Source organism: Camelus dromedarius, chromosome 9, assembly GCF_036321535.1.
Source record: "Camelus dromedarius isolate mCamDro1 chromosome 9, mCamDro1.pat, whole genome shotgun sequence".
NCBI classification, from domain to species: domain Eukaryota; kingdom Metazoa; phylum Chordata; class Mammalia; order Artiodactyla; family Camelidae; genus Camelus; species Camelus dromedarius.
This window is the reverse complement of record NC_087444.1, coordinates 66,052,649-66,074,694: the sequence shown is the minus strand read 5'-3', so window position 1 is coordinate 66,074,694 and position 22,046 is coordinate 66,052,649. Positions and strand designations below refer to the sequence as shown.

At 37.0% G+C, this 22,046-nt stretch overlaps 1 protein-coding gene across 1 annotated transcript in view; it reads left to right on the top strand.

The window, feature by feature from the left end:
- LOC105104358 (ankyrin repeat domain-containing protein 26-like) overlaps positions 1-22,046 on the top strand; it is a 44,367-nt gene that overhangs the window by 3,889 nt on the left and 18,432 nt on the right. The window contains exons 3-12 of the mRNA XM_064489582.1: positions 155-309; positions 3,379-3,412; positions 3,693-3,834; positions 6,004-6,217; positions 7,336-7,438; positions 8,083-8,583; positions 10,047-10,202; positions 16,587-16,952; positions 17,528-17,733; positions 19,315-19,492. Of these exons, the coding sequence (XP_064345652.1) occupies positions 155-309; positions 3,379-3,412; positions 3,693-3,834; positions 6,004-6,217; positions 7,336-7,438; positions 8,083-8,583; positions 10,047-10,202; positions 16,587-16,952; positions 17,528-17,733; positions 19,315-19,492 (2,055 nt within the window). The remainder of the gene's footprint in view (positions 1-154; positions 310-3,378; positions 3,413-3,692; positions 3,835-6,003; positions 6,218-7,335; positions 7,439-8,082; positions 8,584-10,046; positions 10,203-16,586; positions 16,953-17,527; positions 17,734-19,314; positions 19,493-22,046) is intronic.

Here is a 22,046-nt window from a genome sequence, read left to right as displayed (position 1 = left end):
AATGTCTTCAAATGATAAAATTAAAGTAAGAACAAATATATTTTAATCAATTGAAATCAGGGCAAACTCTGAGTCAAATGATAAAATGAATGGAAAGAAAGTCTTTATCATGAATAAAGTAATAATTACCTTTTGTATCAAACTTTCACTAAAGGTTAAAGTAGAAGAGAACAGGAACAAAAGTGGTGAACTGGAAGGATCAGAAACCATGTGTGATGGCAACTGTTATAAAGGACGAACTCAGCGGAGGAAGAGGGGAGAAACTGATGACCAGCAGTTACCTGCTCTGCAGAAAGAAATTTCTGATAGGTAAGCGTATATCAGTATTCAATAGTAGATAATTATTATTTTCCTAGTATTGTTCAGAATTTCTTCCCAGACTCATCTCTGTACTTGCTTCCATTTATTTTGCACTCTTCCTTCCAGGTTCCGAGGACACTCTTAGATTCCAAATGCCTAATCTTTGTGCTCACATTCTAATCTCTTAGGTAGAATCATTTCCTCCTGTCTCTTTTGCTCATGACCTGCTTGTTTCCCCTCTTCTGTAAAGCCTTCCTTATGCTCACTTATTACTTTCCATATGTCAGCTCTTGCGTATCACATTGTATCATAATTGTAAATCTGCCTTGAAGCAAGAATTTGTATTTCCTTGCCTATGGTTGGCACTTGATAACCATTTTGTGAATTATTAAATGACTGACGATGGATAAGAGTTCGAATTTTTCAAAAATTGGTTTCTTAAAATTTATTAGTAGAATTATTTTTTAAAAATTGGCTTTTTTATGGATTGTTTTAAAGTAGCTCTCCTGGCTTGCCTATGAAGGAAGTAAAGAAGAATGAAAGTGGAAAACAGACATTAAAAGCATCTGTGACTTCACATGTATTTGAGAAGACTGCCTCACTGGCTGGTGGTCTCCTGCACATGAGTGACAACAGCAGTTTAAGTGAAGGAGATCTAGGTCATGGCAGGGAAAGTCTACAAATTCTTTATCTCTAGGTGAAGACATATTGGCAGTGATTACCTTCTCTGGAAATAGAACAGCATCATATAGTGCAAAGGCCTAGGCAAGGTATTTCTCAACTATCAGAGGAACGCTGCCAAAAGGTTGAGATGAGGACAAGTGCCTTTGACCAGAAGTCGTTTCAATAATACGTCCCCATGGAAGCCGGGCTGCAGTGAATCGGTCTAAACAGCCCCTTAGAAAACATTCACTGGGAAGGCAGGAGAGGACTGGGTGATAACTGAAGGGGGATGTGGGGCTAGTGGGGGTTCCCTTTCTTTTTTTTAATAAGTTGGTAGTTTGTAGAGCATGTTTCTCTGCTGTTGGAATTGATTCCGTAGAAGAGATGATTTTCAGTTTAACCTTGTTTGCATTTCCGGTATAAGAAAGTGTATTGATTGTACTACATTATCTTTAAAAGATTCTAGTAAACGTCTATTCACATATAGTTGTTGTAAGGGCTTATTCATTGGTTCTGAAGCGTAATATTCTTACACAATTCAATATGCAGATAGTGACTTTAAAATTACACTATTGTACATAGATTTTTTTAAATTGTATACTCATAATAACTATACACACACTTAGGCCATACTGAATAGGGTTTAATCATTCCTTGATGATTCTAGATATTATAGTGTCTTTGACAGTATCATCATGGGTGGCTATGGTTTTGTATGCTTTTGTAAACTATCAGATTATATTAACTTAATATTTGTTTAGATTCTAGGAAGAAGGGGAAGATTTTGTTTATATACAATAGAATAATAAACTATTAACAGTCTATCACAGATGATTACTTTTGGATTACTAAGTTCTAAATTACAAAAGCCATTATTCCTGTACCAAAAGTGTCATTAACATGTTTTGTTTGCTCTATAAGGACATGTCAAATGCATGAACAAACAGCTGAATGGATAATGAATGCCCACTGATTAATTTCTTTAACAAAAGCAAATCTTTATTGAAAGTTGATTTCCAGTATTGCCTAGGTCTAAAGTCTTTTTATTTTTAAAAAATAGGTGTTAAGATTCAGAAATTATTATTACTATTATTTTAACTTTTTTGAGTCAGAGTCATTTTACAACGTTGTGTCAAATTCCAGTGTAGAGCACAATTTTTCAGTTATACATGAACATACATATATTCATTGACACAATTTTTTTTTTTTTGGTGTGAGCTACCGTAAATTCTTATATATATTTCCCTGTGCTGTACAGTATAATCTTGGTTATCTATTCTACATTTTGAAATCCCAGTCTGTCCCTTCCCACCCCAGCCCCCTTGGCAACCACAAGTTTATATTCTATGTCTATAAGTCTGTTTCTGTTTTGAATTTTTGTTTTGTTTTGTTTTATTTTTAGATTCCACATATGAGTGATCTCATATGGTATTTTTCTTTCTCTTTCTGGCTTACTTCACTTAGAATCACATTCTCCAGGAACATCCATGTTGCTGCATATGGTGTTATGTTGTTGGTTTTTAGGGCTGAATAGTATTCCATTGTATAAATATACCACTTCTTCTTTATTCAGTCATCTGTTGGACATTTAGGCTGTTTCCATGCCTTGGCTATTGTAAATAGTGCTGCTAGAACATTGGGGTGCAGGTGTCATTTTGAAGTAGGGTTCCTTCTGGATATATGCCCCAGAAATTATTATTTATAACTATACCTAGACATAGAATAATAATAGAGATTCATTTACTACATTAGTTAAAAATACTTAAAAATAAATATTACTTTCTTAGCATATTGTGAAATGCACGTATTGAAGCCAGATTGCCTGGGTTGGAATTCTGGGCAGACACAGGGGCTTTGGCAAGTGACTTAGCCTTTCTGTGCCTCATTTTCTTCCTGGGTAAAGTACCTAATGTATTACCTATTTCCCAGGATTGTTGAGAGGATTAAAATGTCTTTAAGACATGTAAAGTGCTGATAATAATGCATAGCAGTTGCGTACTAAGTCCTCGAGAAAGCTAATTCTATGATTATTAGAAAAGGGTTTTTTTCATATTAGGACTTAAGTAATACTTTCCAAATAGGTTTTAGTGCCTTAAATACCAGTTTTTATTGAAAATGACAACAACAGGAAAATCCTGGTATATTTTTTCCTATCAAATAATGCAAGTAACCTTATGTTCTTCCTTTTTCTTTGTTTGTCCACTTGATCTAAATTTAATACATTGTTAATAATATAATTGATATACTTTCTTTGTCCTTTAATGTTATGGTTTCCATTTATGTTTATTCCCTTGTATTGAAAATTAATTATCAATGCAAAGATTTTATATAAAAAATAACATGTTTACATATTTCTTGTATTTTCACTATTTAGTATTTGGCTGAAATGAATTGCTTTTTCTTTTTTTTTTTTAGGTCTTCAAAGAAAACATCTGCTAAAAAGGACAAGGTATAGAAAAATATTAATTATAAAAATATTATCCTTTAGTAAAACAATTTATAAAACATAGAGTGGAAAAACAGAAAATCCTCCTTTGTTGTAGAGATATTTACTTAAAAATAATTTGGAAACACTATTGATAAAATTAGCCTTTTGACAAAAATCAGCTCTTTCAAGAAGTGTCTGTGTTTTTGCTCTCAGAAAAAGATGGATATTTATCACCTCAGTACACTGAGCATATTTTATAACTTTCTTGGAGACACTGTGAAATAGCATTATTTATTTGTAGGTCAAAGAGCAGGTGAATTCTGTGGGTGACCTCGATGACTTAACTCTGTCACCGGAAACAGCTTCTGAGGACTGCGAGTCGCCTTACCCTAATTATAAGAACACCCTGAGGCTAATCGAACGACTTGGCCTGGAGGGGAAAGGTAGGGCCCCTGTATGACTACAAAGCCTTTTGAAGTATCTCGCGGTAACGTGTGCACACCTAGTGCTGCCCCAGGGAGCGCGGGTACGTAACAGTCCGCTGCGTCTCAGAAACCTGCTTTGTGTTAAAGCAGAATCAGACGTGTTGTGCGCTGCCAGCCAGGGGCTGTGACCGTTCCCACTCCCTGTGCTGTCTGTTGACTCTGCCGCTCCTATGCCTTCACCCAAGGTCAGGTTATCACTACTTCCCTCCTAGAACACTGAAATCACCTCAGGACTTTTTTCTCCGCCGTTCCACCTCCTGGAACCTTGGTCTACACCGCAACCGTGATTACTAGATAGTTTTTAAAATTCAGATTTTTGTTACCCCCTTGCTTAAAATCCAGCTACTGCTTCTCACATCTCCATGGTTAAAGGCCACAGTCCTCTGGATTCATCTTGTATCATTTTATTACCCTTCTTTCCACATGAATTTTAGAATCAGATTGTCAATGTGCAAAAAAAAAAAAAAAAAAGTCTGCTAGTGTCCTAGAAATTAGATGTAGATTATGTTGAATCTGTAGATTAATTTGGGGAGAATTGACTTCTTAACAATATGGAATTTGTAACCCTGAACAAATTTTATTTCTCCACTTATATAGGTCTTCCTTGATTTTCTCAGTAATATTTTAGAGTTTTTAGTGTCTGGGTCTTTCCGTCTTTCATGAGTTTACCTGTATTTCTTCTTTTTCAGTGCGGTTGTAAGTAGTATATTTTTATTTGTTTGTTTGTTTTAAAATAATATAATTTAAATTTTAGTTTCTGATGATAGAAATACATTTGATTTCTGTATACTGACTCTGTGCCCTCCAACCTGGCTGAGCCCATTGATTAGTTCTAGTAGCCTTTTTATGGATTGTCTCAGATTTTCTATGAAACCAAAGGTGGTCAAGCTTTTTCTTCTTTAAACTACTGTCTTACTAAAGATAGTTCATATTTAAGACATGCAGACAATAAATACGTTCTCTGTCACAGCTAATCAGCTCTGTCACTGTTATGACAAGAGTAGCCATAGACAATACAGAAGTTAATGGATGTGGCTGTATTTCAGTAAAACTTTATTTACCAAAGCAAGCAACCCAGCCCACAGGTTGGAGTTAGCTGACTCGCACCATGTAATCATATTCCCCGCTGATTAGCAGACAGTTTTACCTCTTCATTTCCCATCGAGATGTCTTTTGGTTCTTTATTTCGCCTGATTGCACTGGCTCCAGTACAGTGCTGAATAGAAGGAGTAAGAGAAGCCATTCCTGTCCGGTTCCCCACCTTCTGGGAAAAGCGTTCCGTTTTTCACCATTGCGCATGGTGTCAGCTGTAAAGCTGGCACAGATCTTTGTCATAGTGAAGACGTTCCCTTAGTTCCCAGGTTGCTGGAAGTTTTTATCAGCAATAGATGTTAAGGTTTGGGAAGTGCCTCTTTTTATCCACTGACATGATCATATGATGTTTCTTTGTTAGTCTGTTAATATGATAAATAACATTAATTGATTTTTACGTGTTAATGCAGCCCTGCATTCTTGGGATACACCTCACTTGGCCATGATGAATGATCCTGTATTGTTGGATTTAATTTGCTAAAGTTTTGTTTAGAAATTTTACCTCCATTTTCATGACATTAGTTTTCTTTCTTGTAATACCTTTGTCTGGTTTTGGATTCAGGTTAATGCTAGTTTTGTAGAATGAGGACATATTTCTTCCTCTTCATTTTTTCAAGAGAATTTCTGTAGAATTGGTATTAAATTTTCCTAAAATATTGGGTAGAATTCACCAGTGTAACCATTGGGACTGGAATTTTCTTTGTGGTAAGGTCTTTAAATAGGACTTTCATTTTGGTTTTTAAAATATAGGGCTTTTTAGCTTATGTGTTCTTTCTTAATTGAGCTTTTGTAATTTCTCTGTTTCGAGGAATTTACCCACTTCATCTGAATTGTCAAATTTATTTACATAATGTTCACAATATTACTTTGTCATTCTTTTAATGTCTGCAGAGCTTAGAAGAATGTCTTCCACAGAATAGATGCTCAGTACCATCTGTTCAATGTATGGATGAGTGAATGCGAAATGCACAGTCCTTTATACACAAAACATTACTCATTCATCTTATTTCTATTTGTATTTTCTTCCTAATGCAGATTATGCTACCTTATTGAAAATTCAGAATGCAGTTCATTCATTCAGAAGCTTAATAGAATGTAAAGAATCTGACTGTGAACTACTTAGAGGAAAAGTTAAAAAAATGGAAAATAAGGTTAACAAGCTACAAAAAGAGCTTTTGGAAACAAGACAAATGAATTCACAGTTAGAACGTCAAAATGTGGCGTGGGAACGAGAGCTCTGCAGTATGAGGTACTGAATTCCTTAGTTTTAAAGAAATATTTGAACTCTTTATATTTAATATGAAGATATGTAGGAGAAGTCTTATGATTGCTCACTGAACTTTTGGGATTTTACAGGGGAGAAAATTTCATTAATATTGTGGAATATGAGTCTCTTGGAAATAACACAGCAATATATATATATATATCTCCTCATTCTATATTTCTTTAAAAAAAGATCTTTGATCCTTATCTCCCAATTGTCCCCCAGAAAGTTTATATTACTTTACATTCCCACTTGCAGAATTATGAAATGAACAATTGTCTCAAGGCAGAAACTTTAAAAAAATTATGCAGTTTTATTCTTGACATATGAATCGATGGACTAAAAACTAAAGTGGAAAGTGATTACTGGTTAATTTCTTCAGCTTCTCTCTCATGCAGAGATAAGATCAGTTCAAAGGTGTATGCTGAAAGCACAGATTACTCTTTATTGTTTAATTACTTACTATGGATCCTGCCTTGTTTCCAAAGGGATTTAAAAATGATTTACTAAATAAATAATAGTCAACAAGGTAAGTTCAAAGTGTTGCAAAAGAAGAAACATAAAGCGTAGGGTGTCATGTAGCAGACTCCCCAGCCTCGCCTTGGATTATGCTAATTAGGGGATCTGTGTTCTGGAAAAGACATCTGTGGATGTTACCTCCCACTGTAGATCATTTAGGAGAACCTGTAGTATTTCATGGAGTTGAAATTTTATTTCTCATGAACTTATAAACTTGTTTCTAAACAGCAAATTCTCTTAATAAGGAACTAAATTCTCTGTTCTAATAAAGGAGTTATTTATGGCTATGTGGGAAAAAAGGGGTAATTTTTAACTCATAACTTACTGAATAATTGCAAAATTTCTTTCCTACACTATTCACCAGAGTTACTCTTGACTGAAACTCAGTAGCATTATGTCTTTTCATTGCTACTTTTCAAATATATATATCTTTATGAAGAGATTGAAGTGAGGAATTTAAAATGTGAGACTTAGAAATGAAAAACAAAATGAGAACGTAGAAATTCCATTAGGGTAATAAACCGGCATGTGAAGAACCAGATCATAAAATGAACTTTTTAATTTCTAACAAAATTAATTTTCAGGGGGAAACAATACAATGAACAGGTTTTCCAGAAACAGCAACTTGAAAGCACTCTCCAACCACTAGAATTTGAACTGAAGAGCATAAGGAATAAACCGAGTCAGGTAAATTAGTCTTAGGAGAAAATTTCATATCTCTAACACTGTTTCATCAATAGTATTTATACTATTCTTTTGAATTGATCTATATTTTCATTTAAAGCAAATTTAAAACTTATCTCATCCTAAATAGGAACTATGACAATTACAGCTTAACTTACTAATTTCTTGGTGTTCTTGGCATCTAGTAGATGCTCTGTGTCTTTTCTGAATGAAGGAATGGAAGGTAAATTGTTATATAATCAGAGCTAAGGCTCTTACTGAGGGGGTAGCTGTAAAGATTAGATATGAGATACAATTTTTAAGTGTAGTCAGATTTTTTCATTTTTTATTGTAAGCCTTCTGGGTTTGTTGTATTTCAGAGAAAGAAAAGCCTTTCCAGTTCTGAGCTTCTTAAACATTCTTCTGTGATTTCTTTTTACTTTCATGGATTCACAGTCTTTAATTAAATTTTTGAACTTTTGGGGATTTCTGCTTGTATAAAGTTTGAGACTTGTATCCACCTTAAGTTTTTCCAATTGGATATCCAGTTATTGCAAACTTCTTATTGTATAAACTTAGAGATTAGTCTTTCACTTCAAAGGAAATTGTGATACGTCAGCTTATTGAGTACAGTTCAAAGAGTAAGAGATGAGTCGTTTCACTTACAGGACACAATGAATTTTGAGGTGTCTGACCCAAAAGGTAACGGCGAGGTGCTTCCTCCGCAACTTCCTGAAGCTGAAAGTCAATACCGTGGCCCAGAAATTGAGCTACATCCCAGGAGAGATGCTCTTAGACCAGTGACGGTATTAGAATGTGTGCATAGAGACCAAAGCCAAGCCCAGTGTTCAAAGAAGGAAATTGAACACTTGTATCGGCACAAACAAGGGAAAGTCAATAAATACGCTGCAAAGCAGGCATTCTTGGAGGACAGATTGTGTGAACTACAAAGTGAAAACATGTTGCTTCGACAGCAACTGGAAGTTGCTCAAAATGAAGCCAAAAGTAAAAAGACAATTAATATCCCAGAGCCGTTTCCAGACCATATGAGTAAAGCCGCGCGTAAACAACTTCTGATGCTGGAGGAAGGAAACAAGGAATTAATCAATGACTGCAAATGTGTAAAAGACAGAATGTATCAGTATGAAACTGACAGAGCAGAAATGCAAGTAAGTACCCAGAAACAGAACTAATTTTCAGACTTCCTCAAAGAAAATTCAAAGCAGTGTCCGATGAAAGCTAAGTGTTGAAACTAGTTGAATGTTAAAAATGTGTGGGCTATAAATATATACCCTGTAAAGCAGACTAAAAGCATATCTTGTATCCAGTAAACAAAAATTAGACCTGAGAGGTGCTTTACTTTGAGTAAATATGCCTTGTCGCCTGAAATTTTAAGAGATTAAGCTGTAAGTTGTTGACAGATACAGGCAGGTATTAGCAATTTAGTCTTATACTACCCAAATCATTTTAATCTTTCTGTCACCACATTTTAGTATCGTGATGAAGCAGGTAAATGAAATGCTCATATCTAAAATGAGTAGTTTGAAATTAAGCTTCAGTTGTGTGAACAAAAAAAGTAAAAGAAAAGAGAGCGAGAGAGAGAGAGAAGGTTCAGTTGTGTGGATTACTTTGACAGTCAAATCCAGATTTCCCAGATGAACCGATGTGTAAATGCTGCATCTTGTAGTACTTTTCCTTCAGTAGCTTTTCATACATTTTTAGTTGATATAATTTTCTTTTTATTCATGTCAGTTGGAATTAAATTCAGAAATATTTCCATCTCAAATCATGTTTTGCTGTGACCTCTCCACTCCTTAAAGTCATCTACTTTTCATTCAGTCATAATTTGGGACTAATGTGAATTTTAGCAAAACTGTGTTTGCCTTAGTCTTCCCCCCATCTATTTATAATTTACTTTGAACATTTTTTCAAATAATCTGCTCACAATTCTCATTCCAAGGCTCAGTTACTGTCATTTGGATCTAAGTTTGTCCAGTACAGAGGAACTGGGGCGCTCTGTGCTGTACGAGTTTGGCAGTGGTGTCCCATTTTCAGACTGAGGTGAAGTGGCCAGAGTCCTGAGCGGCAGGAAGGCAGTGAGTGGGAGGGGTGGGGGGAGCTGTAGGAGCTGCAGTCCAGGAGGCAGGGGAGGCCAGGTTGTCTAGGGTCCCCAAAGGCCATTGTAATAACATCATTTTTATTGTGAGATAGGAGTCTATTGGAAGGATTTAAGCACCAAATTGAATATGTGAACTCTGAACTTAAGCCTCTAATGAGAAAGAGAAAGAATGTTCCACAGTGTGGAATTTACCACCACTCATCCCACCCGCACACCCCTTTCTGTTTGAGACTTCAGTGGGGGTAAATCTCGGCCACTTCCTGGGAGGGGCAGGGAATGGCTGGTGGGGCTGCACCCATTGTCTAAGTTAACTTACTGTCAATAAGGCAGGAGGTTCATGCCTTCTCTGTCTTTAACAAAAGTTAGTAAACAGGAATGTGTACCTATGGGTAAAAGAAGGCGAATTGATGTCTGTGGGGATAGTTCTCAAAGTCCATATGTTGGAGTTATATATTATTAATGTAACTTAATGATAAGGTGACTTAAAAATCAGTAACAGAGTTATCCTTTTAGGCCTGTGTGAGACGGCTTCAACAAGAGCTGACTGACACCCGAAAGAAAGTGTTCATGTTGGAAGCTTCCCTGGAGGTGACAACAGCACGTCATCAGACTAATGTCGAAAATAAGACACAGGATTTAGAGAGGAAATTACATCAAATTGCAGACCAAGTATGTATGAAATTGAGCACGTCAGCCGTGAATGTACAGCGCATGGTGTTATAGGACACTAGCTGTTCAGGGACAGCTTTCTTTTGCATCTTCATTATGATTACAGCTTTATTACCTTTATGATGCACTTGTTTCTTAAACTTTGACTCTCATTCTGCCATTTTTTATATATTTTTTTCTTACAATATTTATCCTTAGAGAAGTTGAAAATTATACATCTTTCCTCACAGACGTTAACTTTTTTCCTATTAAACAGTATTTTTTGAGTGATCTCTCACCACAGTGAGGCAAGCTAGATAAAAATCAGAGGATAATGTTTCATGGCATGGTCCGGAAAATTGTCATGTCTCATCCTCACTTTTGTGAATGGATATAGAATCTGTATGTATTGATTACATGGATTTCAGGATAACTTGTGCAGAAAAGTCATTATACAAACCAGTTGGAGTTAGGCATTTCCTTCATTTTCTTTTCATTTTAGACGTGTTGTAAATGCATGGAGAAGTTCAGATAGTGTAGGTACACCCAAAAGAGAGAATTAAGAAAATTTTCCAGATCCTGCCTTTGGATTTTTTATAACTTTATGGAGATATAATTCACATAATATAGGGGGGATTGTGTAACTCAGGTGGTAGAGCACATGCTTAGCATACACAAGGTCCTGGGTTCGATCCCCTGTGCCTCCTCTCAAAATAAATAAGTAAAACCGAAGTACTTTCCCCCACCCAAAAAAAAAATAATTTCACGTATCATATAATTCACCCATTTAGGATGCATAGTTAATATCTCCTAGTATAATCAGAGATGTGCAACTGTCACCACAATCAATTGTAGAACATTCCCATCACCCCAAAAAGAAAGCCTGCATCTCTTAGCCATCACCCCCCTCCCCTCATATCCCTGAGCCCCCAGCAACCACCAGTCTGATTTCTGTCTCTATAGATGTGCCTGTTCTGGGTGTTTCACATGAATGGAATCACATGCTGTGTGGTCCTTCATGATTAGCTTTTTTCATCTGACATAACGTCTTCAAGGTTCATCCATGTCATAGTGCTTGTCAGTATTTTCATTTCTGTTTACTGTCAAACATTACTCGGTTGTGGGTCTAAACCATTTATCCATCCGTCAATTGATGGACCTTTGGTTTGCCTCTGCTTTTTAGCTATTGCTAATAATGCTGCTGTGAACATTTCTGTCCAAGTTTTCGTGTAAACATGTTTTCATTTCTTTGGGGAATAGACTTAAGAATGGAAATGCTGTCGTATGGGTCATATGGTAACTCTGTTTAACCTTTTGAGGAACTGCCATAGTGTTTTCCAGAGTGGCTGCACCATTTAACATTTTTATCCAAAGTATATCGTTCTCCCAATTTGTATGCATTCCTGTCAACGCTGGTCATTAGCTCTCCTGGTAGTTGTGAGTTGGCATCTCCTTGTGGTTTTGATTTGCATTTTTGTGATGACTAAGAATGTTGGGGATCTTTTCATGTGCTTATCCATTTGTGTATCTTCTTTGAAGACCTGTCTGTTCAGGATTTTACCCATTTTAAAATTGGATTGTCTTTTTATGATTGAATTGTAAGAGTTCTTTTTGTATCCTGGGTGCAAATCTTTTATCAGATGTAGGATTTTCAAGTGCTGTCTCCTATTCAAGAGCTTGCCTTTTCACCTTCTGACAGTGTCTTTTGAAGAGTAGAAGTTTTTAATCTTGATGAAGTTCAGTTAATCTATTTCTGTCTTTTACTGTCCTATCTAAGAAACAAGTGCCTGGTCCAGGCATGAAGACACACACCTGTGTTTTCTTCTAAGAATTTTGTAGTTTAAGCTCTTTCGAGTTAATTCTTATATATAGTATGAGGTAGCGATCGAATTTTGTTCTTTTGCATGTGGATATCCAGTTGTCCCATACCATTTGTTAAAAAGACTATTATTGTCTCATTCAGTTATTTGACACTCGTATCGAAAATCAATTGACCATAAATGTGAAGGTTTCTTTTAGATTCTCAGTGGTGATGCATTGATCTATGTCTGTCCTATGCCAGTATCAAGTCAGATGTTATGAGAACACTTTACGAGTCATCTTGCACATTATCAGTTGTTTTACATAAAAATAGAAAGTTGGTGTAGAGGATTGTCTGTAACTCTACTTCTGTGGAAATCTGCTGCTTCCTGAAGGAGCCTGTGGCCAGCTTATTCCTTGCTGACTCTGTGACATGACAGAAAGTAGGCTTGCAAAGATAAAGTCCATTCCTTCTCCCCCACACCCCATTCAGACCTTTATTTTCTCACCCAGTACCTCCCACTTCACTCCAGTTTCCATCAAATCATGGTCATGGGATCTGCTGACTCAGCCAGCAATGTACTTCAATATGTGGCACTCATTATAATTCATAGACTTATTAATAGGTTTCACTATCTAGAAGCAAAAGGTTAAGCCTGGAAAAGATGAATTCAACCTTCCTCTTTGGAAGCCTCTCTAACCCATCATCTTGTGGTTCACAGTGAAATTCTCTTTTGACTTCGTTCTTGTGTGTAATGCTTGTGCCAATGCTGCTCTTCATGTAGATCCTGCATTCTCAGCTCCCTGTGTCTACCTCCTTTCACTTAAAAAGAGAGATGCCTAGATGTATTCTATAGCTTAATGTATAATTGATGAAATAAATATTTCACCCCATCCAAGGAAAAATTTTCAAGAGTACAACTGTTAAAAATCAGATAATATTCAATCAGTTTAACAGAAACAGATAACAGATTAGTAATTTGAATTTCAAAAGTTCAAAGCCAACCTGTGTGATATGGAGAAACATTGTGCTACAACATAAAGGTGAGACAGTCTTACCTTCCCTTACAAACAAGCTTTAAGTATGGGAAAGGAAAAATTTTATTTAATTTAAATACTGCCAAAGGACACTACATTTGTTTTACTACTGAGAAGATTAAAAATGGTTCCATAATATTTTATTTTCTCTCTGAGGAAAAGAAAATGAAGAGTGAGTGCCAGATTAGTAAGTTCTCAAAGCTGCCTGTCTCTTAGAGTTTCAGTTAATTGAAATGAGGTAAAAAGGCTGATTTCAGTAAACTGACTGTTTCTAGTTGTTTTCCAATTATTAGTCTTCAAATCATATGTCTCCTTGCCTACCAGTCTTCCTTATCCTCAATGTTGAGGGGAAACTGTCAAAAGGCATACATGCCTATTTATAAGAAATTGTAATTGAAGGGAAATCTAAAAAATCTTCCTTCTCTCTAGTTCTTAGGTCTTTCTTTAAGTTATCTGTTTCTTCTAATCAGCACTTTGTCATTAAGTTCATCTCAACGTTTATTACATTACAGTTTGTAGAAGACCAATTTCTACTATATTCAAGTTACATTTCTTATTATCTTTTTGCATCCACTTTTCTGTTTATCTGTTACTGCCTAACAAACCCCCCAATGTTCAGTGGCTTAAACAAGAATTTATTTTCTTCACAATCTGCATTTAGGAAAAGTGTGGCCAAGACAGCTGGCCTCTCTTCCTCTCAGCTTCAGGTGGGGCAGCTGGAAGGTTGGGGGCTGGAATCACTTGAAGCTTCATCCACTGATGTCTGGCAGTTGATGTTGGCAGTTGGCTGCAGCTCTGATGGGGCAGGCAGTTGGGCCCCCTCCCCTGGAACACCTAAGCTGTCTCTGTGGCCTGAGCTTGCCCACAACATAAGACTGGGTTCCAGGGTTAAGAGTGAGGCAGAAGCTGAAATGCCTTTTCAAACCTAGCCCTGCCGTTCACCCAGTGCCACCTTCACTGTATTCTCTTCATCAGGAGCAAGTCACTTAAGGTTGGCCCATATTCCACCTTTTTTATGGAATTAATTTTGAAAATTTATGGAGACATTCAAAAGCCAGCATAATCTACTCACTAGCCACAATGCTTTCTTACTGCTTCCATATGAGAAACACCCTTATCCCTACTCAGTTCCCCAGCAGGTCTTGCTCTCTGGGGTGTCAGGCTCAGGCTCCAGTCCAGGGTCTTACTTTACCATCTTCATCAGGTCCAGGTGGGGCTGAGGTTCCTGGGTGTGGTTTCTAGAGTACAGCCCCTTGGGTACACTCCTCTCAGTGCTGAGGCTTGAGGATAAGGAGGCTGGATATTTACCACCACACAAACTCCCTCACTCACAGTTGGAAGATGGGAGGCACACTGGTACATACAATTTCTGAAATGCAGCCTGATGCTTGCTGCCAGCTCTTTGCTTAGGACTTAGTCCTAACCCTGGGAGGAATTCTCCTTCGCTGCCCTCTCTGAGCTCTTGGTTCTTTCCCTTTCCTGAGCAATGACCTGTGTTTACAGCTGAGTAGTTCTCTCAAGCCAGCTTCCTCCTTGTAGACCTTCTAAGAAAAACCCAAAGACCTCTTCTCATTTTGCACTGTGTTGGTCTCCTTCAGTCCAAGCAAGCAGGCAGTGTTTTTGCTAGCACAGTTCTCTTTAAAACTTTCAGTTTCCTGTGAATTTTATCGGGGTTCATGCCATTGGAAAAGCTACCCTCACAAGTCTTCTTGAGATAAGCTCTCCATCTTGTTCTCCTTGTGGAGCTGTTGGGGGACCATGCCTTTAAAATTCTTGTGCTGTTAAGATCTTTAAAGGAATTTCAGGCAGCACCTTAAATCTTTCCAAGGTCTTAACAAAGTCTTGGCTTCATCCTTAGACTGTGTTTTCCTGGCAGCACCCTAGATTTGATCTTACCCTAGAAGCCATTTCTCTGTTTACCCATTATGTGTCCATTGGGCATGTGACAGTGCTTTAAATGGGATACAGATATTTGAACCCAGTGAGTCCTGGTTCCTTTGTATTTAATAATCTTTTTGTTTGTTTGTTTTAGCTTATCTCTCTCATCAATTTTACTTTCAATTCTTTGGTAGCAAGTGTCCCATTTCCTCCGCTTTCAGTGTCATTTTCTTCCCTGGCCTAGAAGCCTTCGTTCTCAGCCCTTCAAAGGCCCCCAGGCTTCCACTAACAGTCTCATGGGCACTTTGGCTTTTCATTCTTACTCTTCTCTACATCTGGTCAGGTTCCACCTACCTCCATGTTCAAAGGCATCCCCACATTTTTGGTTTTTTTATGGCTGCACCCCATTTTTAATATCAATATCTGTGCCAGTTATTTATTGCTAATAAGTTATATAATAAACCACCTCAAAACCCAGTGACTCAAAACAGCATTTGGTTGGTTCACAAACCTGTGTTTAGAGAATGCTCAGTGGAGCCAGCTTATTTCTTCTGCACTGGGAATCAAGTGGGCACTAAAATAATCTAAAGTCTTGTTCATGCACATGTCTGGAAGTTGGAGCTGGCTTTGATTAAGGAAATTGGCTGGGGCCATAGGCTGGGACAGCTGCGTGTACAAAGACTCACAAGGTGACCAGGGATTCACAATGTGGTGGCTGGGTTCTAAGGGTGAGCATCCCTACAGAGTGACAGTCAGAAGCTATTTAGCCTTAGAAATCACACAGCAGTGCTCCCACATTCTGTCCACTAGAAACCAGGTGCCGAGGTCAGTACATATTTCAGGGGAGGGAATTTCACAGGGGAAGTGTCAAGGAATTTGTATAGATGTTTTACAACCACCACCTCCGCCTGCCTTTTCTTGCCAAATAACCCTCCTATCTGAAGCAAAGTAGTTCTTCCCAAGTCAGTGTCACTGAAATCCCAGCAAGATTTGTTTTGTTTTTGTTGAGTATGTTCTCTTGTTTTATGGAGAGTAACAAGGGATTCCAAGAATTAAGGCTTTTTTGTTTGTTTGTTTGTTTAGAAAAATGTATGGGTCATCTTACTAAACCACTGCACTAGGAGATGGATTTCTCCTTAACTCTGCAAGTCATTCATTGCTCCTTGGAATGCAATTCAAACTAGCATAATATATTTGTAGTTCAGAGAAAGGCTTATGGCATTAGAATCCATAGTTGTAAGATGTATTAATTGCAGTCTTATTTCCAAAGTGTTGTTTTGGGAGGGATTTATTAATACAGTCCTGAGGAACTCAATATGATCTCCCTAAAGCTTTAAAAATCATGGAGAGTTAAGACTTCGGGGAGGAAGGGGTAAGAGACTTTCTACTAAGAGGTGCCTTATAGCCATTTTATGTAGGAAAGACATGAAACAATTACAGAACAATAAGAGTGTAAAATCAAGTACAAATGTATAACAAAGATGAATGACAGTAAACAGTATATTTTTGTGACTCTTGGTGGTTTGAACTTTTTTCTTGATTTTCTGAGTAATATGAATTTCTCCCTTCCACAAAGTAGATACCATTTTATTGTAACTGAATTTATTTAAACGTTTGATGCTGGGTTAGAGTTAGGATGTTCTCAGTCTACTAACCGCATTCCCAAACAATTTTATCTTCTTCATGCAGAATGCTGATCTTACAGCAAAACTGCAATCGACAACTTCAGCACTTCTCCATCTGAGTGCAGAAACTCAGCTCCTTCTAAAAGAGTTATTATCTATGAAAAGGATGCAAAAGAAATGTGAAACATTAGAGGAGGAGAAAAAGAAGTTGGAAGAAGAAGTAGTAAACCTCAAACATCACCTAGAAGTGAACACAGTGGAACGCAGTCAAGTGGAGCAGTACAAACAGGAGATTGAAGAGCGAGCAAGACGTGATGTAGCCGAAAAATTGACAGAACTCAGTCAAGTCGTGCAGTGCAAGAGGGAGGCTGAAGAGCGAGCAAAACAGGATGTGGCAGGAATGTTGAAAGAACTCAGCCGGTTTTTACAGGTGAAGCATTGATCTCCAATGTGCTCTAATTCACTTTGCTGTGAATTACAGTTTGGATGTATACATTTTATGTTTCCTCTACTTCCTATATAGCAGTTTGTTCTGTAGATTTCTGGAATGAAGGCCGCATTTGTTACTCCCTTTAAATAATTCAATTTCCATCATTACTATCATTAAATTGATCTTTCAGAACAATTCTCACTAGAGAATCATTTTTATGGCCAATTGGTGTAAATGAAGACTCCTAGGAGGAAAAGAAAATATTGTGATTTAAATATTGTACCACACTCTTTGATTACTCTTAGGTTTTATTGTTCAATTTTTAAAATTTCTAGTTGATCCTACTATTCTTTGAACTATCACATTACATGAGTACTGATATAAGAGTGATTCAAATTTAATTTCATAATTCAGATTTAATTCACTTGACATCGATGATAAGTACTTTAAAGTTCAGCTTTTTTACATTTAAAATTGCTGTCTGAATCATTGACTCAAAACTAAAGAGAACAAATACACTGTAATTACTCAGGCTATAATTATTTTTAAAATTGTATCCTTTTAATTCGCTTTAGACACAAGCAGCATACGAAGAAAACTTGTTAAGAGAATATAAAAATGCTTCAGTAAGTCAAATGAAGCATAAAATTAAATATCTGGAATCTGAACTGAAAAGTAAAACTTTTCAGTTAGATGCTGAGAAAAAAGAACTGGAAAAATACAGACAATTGTACCTCGAAGAGCCAGAAGATAGAACATCATGGGCAAGTCAATTACACTCGTAAGTCAAAACATAGAATTATAGAGAATAGTTTAGGTCATTATTTTGCTTCTAAGGCATAATTTTTACTGAGCAAGGTTCATGCGGTGAGTAGCAAGTGAAAGCTGACTAGATAGTATAATTTTGGAAAATGATGTTCGTAAATGAACTCTCCTTTAAAATGTTAGTCGAGGGCAGTTTGCATCTCCTTGCCTTTTGTTGCTTTTACATGACTTTATGTTTTATATTTGCATATATTTAACCTGATCTAGTCTTTAAACTGGGGGTTTTGCAAACTTTGTAATTTAGACAGCCATATTATCACAAAATTTCTAGCTGGAATTCCCATAAATAGAAATGTTAATGAGTTTAAAGTTAACTGTGTTTTGGAAGAGTACAATTTAAACCCAAGGGGCCCCATTCTGGTGTTTGGTGAATTTACTTTCTTGATAGTGATATTTGGTATCACCACTAGTGGGCACCCTGAGACGAAGTACTGTATCCTTCTAAATTTGTCTCCGCTACGTAAAGACATGCTTGGGGAATAGGGGGAAACTAACAAAGGGGTGAAGGTCATTATAGTAGTTCACAAAGTGGCTAAAAAGAATACGGTGGCCTGCCCGAGGGGGTGTGTGGAAGACAGAAAGGGCAGGTCCCTCCTCTAGTGCCTGAGTAACAAAGTTGTAAGCTACAGGTCTCCCCGGTATCCAAAAGTAGAGTGTTCCTATGAAAGTTGTCTGTGTAAAGCAAAGAGGCAGTTACCTTAGGACACATCTTGCTGGTGGATGCACAAAATAAATATGCATAAAGCACAGGAGCTCACAGACACAGTCCAAAGCCGAGGCAGCGTGATGCCGGGATACTGAGTGTGGTTCTGGGGAAGGAGCTCGGTGGGGCCCCTCTTGCTGCTCGGGGTGCGTGTTGCCCTTCTGATGGCTCGGGCTAAAACAAACACCCAGCGCTATTCTGGCTTTTTGCTTTTTTTTTTCATAAAAGTGAAAATGCACTTGAGAGTTTTTTCGTTATGGAAAACAGGTGCTGATAAAAGCGAAGTAACAAAGTGAGCTTTGGGAAATTGGGGGACACTTGAAATTGCCCCTGGCGCTGTCACAGTTTATTCCCATCACCGACTCTTCCATCTGGTGCCCCCCAGAGGTGGTGGCTCTAAACTGTTCCTCAGTGCCGCATGCTTAATTTCTCCCAGGTAATGAGTGAAATGTGTACATAAGGGTGGTGAAACAAACACTTGATAATGGCTTTGAGGGATGGTTTATTTTTTATTTCTAAACTGGTTTCTTGAGGGCAAGTATGTCTAGATGCAGCCGGTGCAGAAGGCAGAGGGGGTCCTCTGTGGAGGCATCTCCATCTCTGACTCTCCCCACTTTGAAGTACTTGTTAGTTAAGGGCCCCCCCAGGCTCATATGTCCTTCTTTAGGACAGTTTTAAACTGTAATTGTTTACAGTAGGTCTGCGCTGACGTATTTTCGTTGCCAAAACACAGTTTAATGGGATAATCTGTTTACTATTACAGCAAATTTAAAAATACACATCACTTAGGAAAAAAATGAAATGAATGAAATCTGTGTTTTGCAATCCTCACAGGATTAACGAGAGGCTGGTTGTGATGAACACTAAACTTCAGATGGCGGAAGAGTACAAGAGTTCTGTCCTCAAAACTGTTCCTACAAGGCCTGCTGAAAAATTTCATGATAGCTCAGAGCACAAATGGACTCTCACTCAAAGTACAAACTTCAGGATTTTTTCAGAACCTTCAACTAGCGTGAGTGATTGCTTGTTCAGTGTTAGTTATACTATCTTTTTTCCCCTGGGTATCAGATTTCTGATATAATTCTTGTTTTTAATTTCATGAAATTCTGAGTTACTTATTTGACTTACACACACTAAGTAAAAGCCATAATTAATTGTACTAATAAAGAAAGGAGACAGAAATTTTATAATTTTTTAAGGCCCTGGACTTCTCATTTTCAAGAGATAACTGTCATTAACTTTATTCAATAAATGCAACTAAACTGACAAATTTTAAATTTCTTAAAAAGCTCCATTTTAAATTCTACTTCAGAAATTAAGTATCATTGCCTAATAACTAGAGATATACTTTCCAATGTTTGGCTTAGTTTCTGATTGATTTCGGTTTGGCATTGGTTCATAGTAATTTTCAAGTTTTGACGCACCCCAGTTTTTCTACCCTGAAGTATAAGTAAATGGCTTCGAGATACTTAACCACATATGGATGTTTTTTATTTAAAGGAATCCAAGATAAATTCTTTTTTATGAATTCAATAAACTTGTAACACTGAAAACACTAAGCTGCGTTTTTAAGTTTAAAATTTTTATCACTTTCTTCTGTAAGAGTACATCCTTAATTGCTATTTAACTTATAGCATTTTTATTTTAATTGTTATAAAATGTTTTACTGACCGATTGTACAACATTTCTGAATATGCAGTCAAGTAAACACATATTTAAATTTTTAAAATGAATTTCTCTTATGTCTCTGTCTTGCCCTCAGCTGTAGAAATACCGATGTGGCAATGATAGGGAGCCTTTAAATTACAACTAGTTTCCATTGTGTATCATTGTTTTTAAAAGCCATTTAAAGCCGTGCACATTGGTTTATGGATTGATGGTGTTTTCATGATCTTCTTGATGCAGAGAAAGGTAGCATGGGCCCTTGTTAAGTGAGGTCTCAACCTGTTTTTTCTCACTTGGCTTCATGTCATAATAAAAGAAGAAAAAGCTCAGGTTTCATAGACAGTGTGGTGGGTAAATTGAGTCTAAGTGCTTCAGAGTCATGAAACTGGACTGCGTGGCATGAAACAAAATGCATGGCTAACACTTCTGTCAGTGGCTAAGCATGATGCAAAGTTGAAATGTTCCCATTAGTTGTCACCAAAAAATTGACAGTGTGTCAATTTACAGGATGATGGTGGAAGAGTGTGAGTGCAAAAGCAGTGCAAGAGAAAGCCCCGGAGGACAGTTTTTTCCTTTAATGTTCTTGGCAGAGAGAGGTGTCTATTTTTTAGTACTTCTAGATAAGTTGGAAAATCGTTTATTTTAAACTCAGTGTTGTAGTTCCAAGGTACACGTAGTTCTTCTGTGGGGCCATGGGGCCAAATCATGCTAGATGTAGCAAGGGAGATGAAAAGGCACTGCTCTGTCCAGATGCAAAGACACGTCTTCACCACCACTACGGAGCACCTCAAAGGAGTTATTATACAGTTACTGTTTACAGAATTCTTAGTCAGACGTACAGAAAGAAGGTGCCTTCTGGAATTGCTAGGGATGTAATGATTTCTGCTGGGAAAACATAAAGTAATGCTATGAGAGGTGTGAACATAGTGTTTAAAATGACAGGGAGGGATGGGTTTTTGGATGGGGCTTAACAAAACAACAGACTTCCACAGCTTTTCAGCTATGATTCCAGAAAGCAAAATGTTAAAAATGGCATTGGGATTGAATTTAACATTCTCCTTTATTTGCAAGGTTTTAACAGTTTGGACTGTTCCTACTGTGAAGTTCTAGCTTACTCAGCCTTTTTTTTTTTCTAACTTGACGGAAGTTTTGCTCTAAGTCTGTGATTTCAGTCGTGCTGGTTGTTGAAGCAAGTTTTCTCCAGTTCATAACGCTTGGATTTATTGCCTCTCTTACTGCTACATATAGTATAGCCTTGTCACTTGACATCGTTGTAGTGGTAGCAGATGGACCCCATAACTGTTTTGCTAATATTTACCCTCAGATTTCACATTCTAGCTTATTTCTGGGATGTTCTGTCCTACATGTCAGAAGCAATTTTACAGTTTTATTCAATTGTGTTATTTATTATATTATTATAGAATACAAAAAGTTACAATTAGCCTGAGCAGATACATCACTGTTAGATTTTCTTGCACATAGAATTTTTTTCTAAGAACTGAAAACTTAATTCCAGACAATATTATAACAGACAGAATTTCTCTGTTTTAAAGATTTTTTTTATGTTCAAGAGTTTTAAGTATTGGTGTGCCAAACATGAAGCATGGCCATAATAGTTAATAAATGTCCTTCAAATCTATTTTAAATAGGAAGCCTAAATTTTACATTGATTGATTTTGGGCTTTTGGTGTATCCTGACACTTTCAAACATTTTCTAATGATTTATTTAAGTAATTTTTAAATTTCTCAACTATCCATTCAGTTTAGCAACCCTTTTTCTAAATGGGATTATTCCAGTGCACCAGAGCTAAAACGATTAATATTCCTAAGACTGTAACTTTTTACATGACACAGCACTGCGTCTCAGCAGAATCTGATCACGTTTCTTTTAAAAGTAGCCT